This window comes from Chiloscyllium plagiosum, chromosome 37, assembly GCF_004010195.1.
Source record: "Chiloscyllium plagiosum isolate BGI_BamShark_2017 chromosome 37, ASM401019v2, whole genome shotgun sequence".
Lineage (NCBI taxonomy): Eukaryota > Metazoa > Chordata > Chondrichthyes > Orectolobiformes > Hemiscylliidae > Chiloscyllium > Chiloscyllium plagiosum.
In genome coordinates this window covers 18,231,786-18,244,093 of record NC_057746.1, presented here as the reverse complement: position 1 = coordinate 18,244,093, position 12,308 = coordinate 18,231,786, and the positions used below count along the sequence as shown (strand labels likewise).

Genomic DNA, 12,308 nt, shown 5'->3' with positions numbered 1-12,308 from the left:
CGACTGTCTGTGTGGAGTTTGCACATTCTCCCCGTGTCTGCGTGGGTTTCCTCCGGGTGCTCCGGTTTCCTCCCACAATCAAAAACGTGCAGGTTAGGGTGGATTGGCCATGGGAAATTGCCCGTAGTGTCAGGTGAAGGGGTAAATGTAGGCGAGTGGATCTGGGTGGGTTACTCTTCGGAGGGTCGGTGTGGACTTGTTGGGCCGAAGGGCCTGTTTCCACACTGTTAGGAATCTAATCATCTTGGTACGATCCTCATCATCCCCCACAAGATGATGTTCTGGAGGCATGGGCTCAAATCCTACCAAGGCTAATGGTAATATTTAATTTGAGTGAAGCATTGTCATTAAACTTCATCTGGTTCACTCCTGTCCTTCATAGAAGAAGAAATAAAAGGGAAGGACAGCACAGGGAACAGGCCATTCGGCCCTCCAAGCCTGTGCCAATCATCATGCCCTAACTAAACTGAAAAGCAAACCTTTTGCCCTTATCCCTTAATTCCCTCCCTTTCATAGAACTCTACAGTGGGGAAACAGGCCCTTTGGCCCAACAAGTCCATACTGCTTCCACCCCTCCCCCCCCCCAAAGTGTATCCCCCAAACCCATTACTCAACATTTAACCCTGACTAATGCAGCTAACCTACAGATCCCTGAACACTATGGGGCAATTTAGCATGGCCAATCCACCCTAACCTGCACATCTTTAGACTGTGGGAGGAACCCCACACAGACACGGGTAGTCACCCAAGGCTGGAATCGAACCTGGGTCCCTGCCGTTGTGAGGTAGCAGTGCTAACCACTGAGCCGCCGTGCCACCCCAATCATGTAACCATCCAGGTGCCTCTTAAATGTCGCCCACATGCCTGCTTCCACCATCCCTTCTGGCGGTGCGTCCCAGGCTACTACCACTCTCTGTGTTTAAAATGTCCCTCGCACATCTCCCTTAACTTTTCCCCCTTTCACCTTGAACCTATGCCCCCTTGAGACTGAAACTTCAGCCCTGGGGGAAAACACCTCTGACTATCCACCCTGTCTACACCTCTCGTAATTTTGTAGACCTCTATCAGGTCTCATTTCAGTCCCTGTCTTTCCAGTGAAAACAATCCCAATCTTACACACTCTGGCCTACGTGTGACTCCGGACCCACAGCCATGTGGTGTCCTTGCTTAGGGATGAGTGATAAATGCTGACCCAGACAGTGACGCTAACAGGAAGTGAACAAATGTTAAAAAATAAAACGTTCTAACACACATCAACAATAAAGACGGGAGAGATTCCTGTTCAGTCATGTGTTGGAAGATGATATAGAGACTCTACCATCACCCAGGTCTCAGCAGATACATGGGAAAGTGTATCTGTTGCCAAAACAGCGTGCATTCTGGGAGCAGAGTGGTTTATGTGGATCAGATGGGAGCCGTTGTCATGGGATCAAGCCCCGTTCAGGCTGGGGTTGAACTGGGGACCTTCCTCCTCACCCGACGCAACTAGACCCGCCGTCAGAAAGCTATGTTATGTGAATGGGGCAAGGGAGAGCTGGGCTGTTGGTGCATAAAACAGTGTGGTTGCTAGGGCAAGTCGGGATGGCAGATTGAAAGCAGGAATGACTTCTCCCAAAGAGTGGTGAATCTGTGCAGTTAATTCCCCGAGATTCCGGGTGGGATGTTGAGTCAATTTTTAATTGGGAATGGGGTTACGGAGAACGGGCAGGATTTTGGAGCTGAGGCCGAGATGAGATCAGCCATATTCTTATCTCATGTATAAGAAGTCTATCACCTCTGGGACATCCTGGTAAATAATTTCCATGCTCTCATCTCCTTTCTAAAGTGTGGTGCCCAGAATGGGACACAGAAACACACCAATCTACTTCGAGAGGCATGTTATTTTCTCTGCGTCATGGAATCCCTACAGTGTGGAAGCAGGCCAATCGGCCCATCAAGTTCACACCAACCGTCCGCAGGGCATCCCACCCAGATCCACTCCTACCCTATCCCTGCGTTTCCTATAGCTAAACCACCTAACCTACACATCCCTGAGTGCTCTGGGCAAATTAACATGGCCAATCCACCCTAAGCTGCACATCTTTAGACTGTGGGAGGAAACCAGAGCATCCGGAGGAAACCCACGCAGACACGGGGAGAATGTGCAAACTCCACACAGTCAGTCGCCTGAGGCGGGAATCGAACCTGGGTCCCTGGTGCTGTGGGGCAGCAGTGCTAACCACTGAGCCACCATGCCGCCCTGCAAATTAAGTGCCAAATAGTTGCCTTTTTCAGCCATGGGTAGCCGCTCATGTCGTTGGGTAATCAGTGGTTCCCTCGCTTTCCTCCATTTGAAAGCTTTCAGTCTGTTCAAAAGCGTCGAGCGCAGCACACTGGAAACGGGCAGATCAAACCAGTTCCGTGCCTCTTGTTCCCACTCCGGGATTGTGGAACATTAGTTCCTGCAGCAATAGGTGAAATCCATAGTTGATGCGAGGGAAGTTCATGGTTTAAGGTGGCTCCGATATTCTCTCGCCCCACCAACCATTCATGCCCCTTCCCCCCACCACCACCACAACCACCCCCCACCCCGACCCCGGCCACATCCGTGCTCACCTGCTGAGGTGATGGTTCTGAATCAGACGGTTGCACGAGACTGAATGCTGACTTAATAAACAAGGGTAAAAGTCACACAACACCAGGTTATAGTCCAACACCAGGTTATAGTTATTGGAAGCACTAGCTTTTGGAGCGCTGCTCCTTCATCAGGTGGTTGTGGAGGTTAAGATCATGCTCACGGAATGTATAGATCATCGTTCCTCATGGAGGGCTTTTGCCCGGAACGTCGATTTTCCTGCTCCTCGGATGCTGCCTGACCTGCTGTGCTTTTCCAGCCATTCTAATCTAGACTCTGGTTTCCAGCATCTGCAGTCCTTGTTTTTACCTCACGGAATTTATAGCAAAAGGAGTCCCAGTGTCATAGAGATGTGACACAGTGAACAATCTTAGATTAAAATGTTCATTTTTTCGAATGGGATTTGCCGGTTTCTGTTCTTCGATATGTAAATCCCAGAACTTCCTTTAAATTACATTCTCAAGACAGCTCAGCTTTTTAAACAGTAAGTGTGAAGTCTGTCTGTGTCCCAATGCTATGTCAGACTGACGATGCGGTCTCCTCTACATTGGGGAGACCGGACGCCTTCTCGCAGAGCGCTTTAGGGAACATCTCTGGGACACCCGCACCAATCAACCCCACCTCCCCATGGCCCAACATTTCAACTTCCCCTCCCACTCTGCCGAGTACATGGAGGTCCTGGGCCTCCTTCACCACCACTACCTCACCACCTGATGCCTGGAGGAAGAACGCCTCATCTTCCCCCTCGGAACACTTCAATCCCATGGGCATCAATGTGGACTTCACCAGTTTCCTCATTTCCCCTCCTCCCACCTTACCTTTCAGCTCAGCACGGTCCTCATGACCTGTCCTACCAGCCAATGTCCCTTCCCACCTATCCCCTCCACCCTCCCCTCTGACCTATCACCTCCAACCCCAATGCCATTCACCTATTGTACTCTTTGCTATCTTCCCCCAAACCTCCTCCCTGACCTAGCACCTTCATCCCCACCCTCATTCACCTATTGTACTCTTTGTTACCTTCTCCCCAGCCTCACCCCCTCTCCCATTTATCTCTCCACCCTGGAGGCTTCCTGCCTGAATTCCTGATGAAGGGCTTTTGCCCGAAAGGTCGATTTTCCTGCTCTTTGGATGCTACCTGACCTGTTGTGCTTTTCCAGCAGCACTCTGATCTAGCTTGACAAACCCTCTGTGTAGTTTTCCAGAGGTTTACACGGATTTGTACAGTTTTTGAGCAAAGTAAAATGTTTTTAAATGCGGGGTGTCTTTGTCGTTTCAGCCCTCCGTCTGGCCAGAACAGCCCGACTGTTCCGAGCAGCGGGTTGGTACCATGGGACGTGCCCGGCTCACCCACACCAGACCAGGACAGCCCCGGCGAATTCCCCGGGCTGAAGGAGCACTCGTTCAAACCCATTAATGCGTTGCTGTGCAAGGTCGCCCGGGTAATGATGAACGCCCACACTCCCCCCTGCCCGCCCGCCCTGACGCCGTTTGCGAAAGGGGGCATGTTGAGAGGGCGCGCTCTCGATCGTTTCAGCGTTTGGCAATCCCTTTTGCAGCGCTGCCGGGGGAGAGATTTGGCTCGGGGTTGGGGGGGGGGTGGGAGCTCTTCGAAAAGCACGGGGTGGGCTGGATTGAGAAGTCGGGGAGGGGGTTGGGAAAGGGACGGCGATGAGGGAGAGAGGCACAGATCGCAAGGGTTGAGCGGAAGAAGCAAAGGGGGGAACTGAAGTAAAGGTTTCTCGCCCGGGGTGTGGAAAAGCGCTGCCTGGGAGCGTGGTGGTGGTGGGGCGTGCTTCAATCGAGGAGGGGGCATTTGGGTACGGCGAGAGAAGAGGGAGGTCTCCCTGGCCAGGCCCTGCGCTGTACGGTTGCACGAGGGTGGCTGACCATCGCAGGGCGCTCCATCCCGAGGCCTAGTTTAACGCTGTGAGGACATGACCCCCCCACAACGGCAGGCTGGGTGTGGCCAACGTCAGATAAGAAACATTGAGCTGCAAGTGAGATGGTGGCAATGATCAGTTTGAAAATCCTTGTTGCCTTCAGGGGGAGGAAGTCTGCCGTCCGTACCTGGCCCCGGCCTACATGTGATGGTCAGGCCCACTGCAGAGGGGTTGACTATGACATTGCTGAGGGAGCTGCTTAGTTCAAGGATGGGCAGTGCCTTTCGGTTGGTCTTGTCAGCTGTGCCAGCACTATGTGCAGAGTGAACGTTTCTAAGTTGTGATTAACTGCTGAAACGATGAACCTGATTGGGATATTTTTGCTGAGCGGGGAATTAATATGGTATTTATCTCTCTCTCTCTCCCTCTCTCTTTCTTTCTATCTCTGTCTCTCTCTTTTTCCAATGAATACAAAATATCTGGTTTACCTCCGGAGCCCCTTTGGTGGCTGGCAGTGTACTCCATCTCCCTATTCAACAGCTGCAACCAGCTATGAAGAGCTTTTACAAGTTGGTGGATCCTTCTGAGAGTCACAAAACCCTACCAAGATGTCCACGGATGTGGTACTGCACCCCTTGAGCTTTCCTCAGGGGTTATAATGGCTCCACCTTTTGAGCAGAGCACCATCCAATGTCCTTTTCTCTTCTCCCAGCTTCCAAATGAACAAATAAAGTTTCACTGCTTCTGACTTGGAATAATATCTATCGCCATGTTTCAATCCTCCCTCATTTTTCCATTTTCCTGTGTTCACTTTTGGACAAATTACATTTCAATACCCAAATCTCTCTCTGTATCTCTCTCTATCTGTAGCTCTCTGTCTGTCTCTCTCTGTGTCTCTCTGTCTCTCTCTCTCTGTCTCTCTCTCTCTGTCTCTCTCTCTCTGTCTCTCTGTTTCTCTCTCTCTCTTTCTATTTCTCTTACTCTCTCATTGTTGCTCTTTCTGTCTCTCTGTTGGTCTCTCGCTCTCTCTCCCTCTCTCTCTATTTCTCTCTCCTCCCACAGCACACGAAGTTCCCCTCGGTCTCCTCTCTGGACTCAGCTGGCATTGACCCAAGCCCGACCTGCCCCCCTTCGCCCTCCACGTTGTCTCCCACCGCCACCTTTGTCAAAGGGCACAGGCGGTCTGCGTCTTGTGGCGCGACGTATGTGCCGCCATCCTCGCCCATCGGCTCTCCGCAGTCCGACTGCCGGATCATCCGCGTGCGCCTCGACGTCTCCAATGGGAACTTGTACAAGAGCATTTTGGTAGGTGGTGCACTCTGCCCGTGAGGACAGTCTCTTGGATGTTTATCCCCGGTACAGGAACGTCGCTGGCAAGGCCAGTGTTTATTGACAATCTCTAATTGTCCTCGAGAAGGTGGTGCTGGTTGTTTGACCCTCTGGAGATCTTAGAAGTTGATCCCAGCGCCACTGAAGGAACAGTGCTACCGTGAAGGTGTGTCATCTGCAGGGCAACCTATAGGTGGTGGTGTTCCCATGTAGCTGTATTTGGTAAGGCAAACGAAGGCAGGACTTAGATATTTAATTAAAAATCACCCCACGCCAGGTTACAGTCCAACAGGTTTATTTGGAAGTACTAGCTTTCGAAGCGCTGCTCCGTCATCAGGTAACTCTGAACAGCACTCTGAAAGATAGTGCTTCCAAATAAATCTGTTGGACTGTAACCTGGTGTTGTGTGATTTTTAACTTTGCTCATCCCAGCTAACACCAGCATCTCCACATTACATCTATTTAATGGTGAGGTCCTAGGGAGTGTTGCTGAACAACGAGACCTTGGAGTGCAGGTTCATAGCTCCTTGAAAGTAGAGTTGCAGGTAGTTCGGATAGTGAAGAAGGCGTTTGGTATGCTTTCCTTTATTGGTCAGAGTATTGCATATTGGAGTTGGGAGGTCATGTTGCGGCTGTACAGGACGTTGATTAGGCCACTTTTGGAATATTGCTTGCAACTCTGGGCTCCTTCCTATCGGAAGGATGCCGTGAAACTTGAAAGGGTAGAGAAGATTTATAAGGATGTTGCCAGGGTTGGAGGGTTTGAGCTATAGGGAAAGGCTGAATAGGCTGGGGCTGTATTCCCTGGAGTGTCAGAGGCTGAAAGATGACCTCATGGAGGTTCATAAAATCATGTGGGGCATAGATAGGGGAGGGGTGTCCAAAACTATAGGTTTAGGGCGAGGGGGGAAGACTTAAAAGGGACCTAAGGGGCAGGTTTTTCACACAGAGGGTGATGCTTGTGTGGAATGAGCTGCCAGAGGAAGTGGTGGAGGCTGGTACAATTCCAACATTTAAAAGGCATCTAGATGGGTATATGAATAGGAAGGGTTTAGAGTGATATGGGCCAAGTGCTGGCAAATGGGACTAGATTAATTTAGGATATCTAGTCGGCATGGACTGAAGGGTCTGTTTTCGTGCTATACAGCTCTATGTCTCTCTCTGCTGTCCTGGTCATTCTTGGTGAAACGAGTGTTGACAAAGGAGCCATGGTGATGCTCGACATCTACTGCCCTTCTCAGGGGTAAAGGTCACTGGTTTGGAAGCTGCTCCAGAAGAAGACTGGGTGTGTTGCTACAGGGCACCGTACAGATGGTACGGAGTGGTGCGGTGCCACACCGCACAGGTGTTGTAGGAATTGAACCTTGCATGGGGTGACGATCAAGCGGGCATCTTTCTCATGCCTCCTGAGTATTTGAGGAGAATTCCTGGAGCACTCAGAATATTGGGTTTCCTCGGTCCTTGAATGGCCTTAATAATAGCACACCTGCCACTTCAAAGAGTCTGAGAAAAAAAAAAAGTCCCAGCCTATCCTGCCTTTCTTTACCGTCCATACCTGGCAACGTCCTGGTAAACCTCTACAGAGCCCTCTCTACTTTCATATAACAGGGAGACCAGAACTGGGGGGCAGTGTTCCAGAAGCAGCCTCACCAATGTCTGGTACAGCCTCAACATGACTTCCCAACTCCTATACTCAAAGGTCTGAGCATTGGAGGCAAGTGTGCTAAATGCCTGCCTACATGTGACGCAAACCTCAAAGAATTATGTACCTGAACCTCTAAGTCCCTCTGTTCTACAACACTACCCAAGGCACTACCACTAAGTGTAGAAGCCCCGTCCCTCTCTCCTCAATGTTACAAAGTTTTCGTTCTTCTCTGCTGTGGTCATTAGCTGAAATGTAATGAACTTGAGTACTCCTACCTCAGCTGGATAATGTCCATTTGAAACTCCCACTAAACAGGGAAACTTCCCAGGAGGTGCACCTGAAAAATCGGGAGATGAAGGTTTCTTCACTGACCAATAAGCGATCGATTTTCAACGACGGGTGAAAATGGCTTCCTATTAAACAATCATGGCCCATTTCCCTTAGACTTAAATATAAGTGATTGAAATGAGAATATAAAAGGCATGATTAGGACGTTTGCAGATGACACCAAGACCGGTTGCGTATTGGACAGTGAAGAAAGGTTATGCCAGATTATAAAGAGATCTTGGTCATTTGGGTCAATGAAGTGGCAGATGGGAGTTGAATTTGGATAAATGTGAGGTGTTGCATTTTGGTAAAACAAACAGGGGCAGGATTTACACAATTAATGATCGGGTCTTAGGTGGTGGTTGTAGAACAGAGAGACCCAGGGATTCAAGACATAACTCTTTGAGGCTCGGATGTAGACGGGGTGGTTAAGAAAGTGTTTAGCTTGCCTTCACTGCTCAGACCTCTGAGTACAGGAGTTGGGACGTCATGTTGAGACTGTATAGGATGTTGGTGAGGTCCCCTCTGGAGTACCGTGTCCAGTTCTGGTCGCCCTGTTATGGATAGGATATTATTAAACTGGAGAGGGTTCAGAAGAGATTTACCAGAGAGCTGCTGGGTATAGAAGGGCTGGGTTATAAGAAGAGATTGGAGCTTAGGCGGGTGACGGTGACCTTACAGAGGTTTATAAAATCACCAGGGGTATAGACAGAGTTAACGGCAGGTACCTTTTCCCTCGATTGGGGAGTTCAAGACTCAGGGGTATTTTTTTAAGGTGAGAGGAGAAAGGTTTTAAAAAGACACGGGGCAACTTTTTTACACTGAGCGTGGTTTGTGTGTAGAATGATCTTCCAGAGGAAGTGGTGGATGTGGGTTCAGATACAATGTTTAAAAGGCATTTGGGTAAGTACATGGATAGGAAATGTTTGCGGGGGATATGGGCCAGGAGCAGGCAGCTGGGACGAGTTTAGTTTGGGATTATACTCGGCATTGACGGTTGGATTGAAGAGTCTGTTTCCGTGCTGGATGACTCTATGGATCTGTGATTCTGTGAATCCATGAAAGCTTGAATGCCGCACATTCAAAGTTTAAATTTTACACCATCGGCCAAATTAAAGACCTCCACCACCACTGCCCTCTACCTTCCTCCAGCATCAACTACACCCTGCATGGAATCATTATTACCATACATACCCATGTAAAGTTTGATCTCATGTAAAAGTCAACCCACTACTTGTAACGCAAAAAACAAACCCCAAATTTTTGAAATACCTCATGTATAGGTCGACCCTCTCTTCCTGGCCATATGGGTAGACCGACATGCACTGTGCGGTACTGGTAACTGGGAAACAGTGCAACATTACTGTTCTACTGGAGCACAGAGAATGGAGACAGTTATTTTGTAGATAAATATGGCCATAATTCTTTTTCCTTTTGTTTTATGTAGAGATCTGGCTCTTGTTTGTCCACTTTTTGACTCATACAAGGCATGAATTTCATCCCCGCGAAAACAATACCTCATGTATTAGTCGGCCCCCTAATTTCAACTTTAAAAAAAACCCGTCTCCAAAATCCAACCTATACACAGGCATATGCAAAGAACAAAGAACATTTACAGCCCAGGAACTGGCCCTTCGGCCCTCCAAGCCTGAGTTGATCCAAATCCATTGTATCGCCCAATTCCTAAGTATCTCTATCCCTCTGCTCCCCACCTCCTCATGCATCTGTCCAGACGCACCTTAAATGAATCTACCGTGCCTGCCTCTGCTACCTTTGCTGCCAATGCATTCCAGGCACCTGCCACCCTCTGTGTAAAGTTGCTGTGACCAAACTGAGCAGGAGACGTCCACAGCTGCGGATAATGGAACGGCCTGTGTCTACTTTCCACAGGTCTCCAGTCAGGATAAGACCCCAGCGGTGGTTGGGAAGGCGCTGGAGAAACACAACCAGGACTCCAATGCAGCTCCGTCTTACGAATTGGTGCAGCTCATGTCTGAGGACAAAGGTGAGGGCTGTTGGAGCGGACTACGCAGGCTTCACTGGTTGGGGCATTTCCCCCACCCCAACAAGATGGAGAATGTGGGGTTGGGGCTCTGTTCAAGGGAGGGGAGGGTGTGGGGGGAATCATCCAGGATTGAGGTGAGCAGAGATTTCTCCACTCAAAGCCTTTAGCAGCTACTGGAGAGGTGATGGCCTAGTGGCTACTGTGGCTAGACTATTAACCGGAGACCCCTGTAACGTTCAGAAGAGCTGGGTTTGTAATCCTGCCACGGCAGGTGTCGGAATTTGAAACCCGTGGAAAATCTGGAAGCGTGTCTAATGCTGACCAGGAAGACCGTCGTCAAGGGCAGAGCCCAACTGGCTCACCAATGACCTCGAGGGAAGAAATCTGCCACCCTTACCAGGTCTGGCCTACACATTACTCCAGATGCTACAGCAATGTGGCTGAGATTGAGTATAGGAGTTGGGAGGTCATGTTCTGAGACATTTGCCAATTGGATTAGTGCACACGAGTCCACGCCTTAGGCAATTGCACGTTTCTGAAGGTGAGGAATCTTTCCATCCGCCTACTTTCCCGTGAGCTATTCCAGTTTACAGCACCGTGTGTGTATCATGGAACCCTACTGCAGGCCATTCAACCCATCAAGTCCACACTGACCCTCCGAAGAGCGTCCTTCCCTTCTATCCTGTAACCCTACATTTCCCATGGCTAATCCACCTAGCCTGCAAATCCATGGACACTGTGGGCAACTTAGCACAGCCCATCTACCTAATGTGCATATTGTTGGACAATATTTTGGTTGTGAAATGCACAGCCTGGAAATGTGGCAGAGGACAGGCTCAATTGAGGCCTTCAAGAGAGATCATTGGGTGGTTATTCAGACAGGAATGACATGCAGTGATCTGTGTAGGAGCTGGGGGGTGGGGGGGGGGGGAAGGTTGGTAGATAGTAGAGGGGTGACAGGCTGAATGGCCTCACCATCTTAAAATCTGTGATTCTGCAGTTAGGGTAGGAAGGGTTTGGAGGGATATGGGCCGAGTGCTGGCAAATGGGGCTAGATTAGTTTAGGATAGATGGACGAGATGGGCTGAAGGGTCTGTTTCCGTGCTGTAGATCTCTGTGAGGAATTGCTCGCCCTGAACCGTGTGCCTCCATTTTGTTCTTCCCATGCCCTCTGTCCGCAGAGCTCACCATCCCGCAAAACGCCAACGTCTTCTATGCCATGAGCTCCACCAGCATCGACTTCATCCTGCGGAGGAGGGGCCACGCGTCGCCCAGGCTGAGGGCGGAGCACGGCTCGCCCTTCCCCAAAATCAAGTCCAAGGGGAAGAAGATCGCCAGGGCCTTGTTTTAGAGGCTAGCCCTTACCGCCGGAGGGCAGGGGAGTGCGGATCTCTGACCCACGGAAGGAGGAGGCTGCAGGAAGGCCGTGAGCCGACGAAGCAGGTCGCGGCTGAGGGCAGGGGAGCCTACACCTCCGCCCCCCCCTCCGTCCCAGCCCGCAATGTTAAACGGGGTGGCAGTACGGAACACGACGTCCTTGCGGGGGGGGGGGGGGGCGCTCTGAAAACAAAAGCCTCACTTTGTTTTCGGCAGTGGGAGGCGGGGGCAGCCCGTTCGCTCTAAGCGCTGGGGAAACGTTGCGGTCATGTCTTCGGTGAACGGCGGTGGCCTCTACCATCCGCGCGGGTCAGTGTCCAGTCCCACTCCCCAACCACCTCCCCCCCCATAACCCCCGCCTCACCCTCCACCACTGCCCTGGAACCGGGCAGTGAGCGCACGCTCAGTCTGCCCATACACACGCGGGAAAGAGCCCGTTTCTGGGAGGGGCTGGCTTTGGGGCTCAACTTGGCAGTATGGAGGCGATGTTGACAGAGCCATCGACCGGAAGAGGGGTTGGCTTTTTTTCCGTGTCGGGGTTTACCGCTCGGGGGGGGGGAGGGGGGGATGGGGTGTTGTCTGCGTTGTTGTCCAATCTCCCCTCCCCGGCCCCCGCACCCCCCAGGGTCGCCTTTCACACTTGCTGAAGCCGAAATGAGGTGATTTGGCCCATCGCGGTGAATACTGGACCAGAAGCCAAAGCAGCAATGGAAGTGCCTTCCCTTTCACCTCAATCTGCTGTCGTTCTTCACTAGCTCAGAGACTGCTGCTGGCTTCCCCATTTCCATCTCTCTTCCCCTTTCTCTCTCTCTCTTTCTGTCTTTCTCAGAATGTCCCACTCTCACTCTCTCTCCCTCCCTCTCTCACTCACTCACTCACTCACTCACTCTTTTTCTCTCTCTCACTCTCTTCCTCTCTCTCTGTCACTCTCTTTTTCTCTCTCACATTTTTTCTCACTCATTCATTCTCTTCCTCTCTCTGTCTGTCTGTCTGTCTCTCTCTCACTATCTTTCTCTCTCTCCCTCTCTCTCTTTTCGACCAGGTCAACTCGATGGGAAGCGATGTAACAATTTAATGGGGGATTGGGTCCTTCCTTCCCCAGGCCACCCCCTCCTCCTCTCCCTGTCA

The 12,308-nt window shown here is 50.8% G+C and overlaps 1 protein-coding gene across 1 annotated transcript in view; it reads left to right on the top strand.

The window, feature by feature from the left end:
* The window catches only part of LOC122541250 (ral guanine nucleotide dissociation stimulator-like), a 206,856-nt gene extending 194,811 nt beyond the window's left edge, over nt 1-12,045 (top strand). The window contains exons 14-17 of the mRNA XM_043677867.1: nt 3,894-4,056; nt 5,560-5,802; nt 9,689-9,803; nt 10,985-12,045. Coding sequence (XP_043533802.1) covers nt 3,894-4,056; nt 5,560-5,802; nt 9,689-9,803; nt 10,985-11,154 — 691 coding nt within the window. The 3' untranslated portion in view covers nt 11,155-12,045. The remainder of the gene's footprint in view (nt 1-3,893; nt 4,057-5,559; nt 5,803-9,688; nt 9,804-10,984) is intronic.
* The last annotated feature ends 263 nt before the right edge of the window (nt 12,046-12,308 follow it).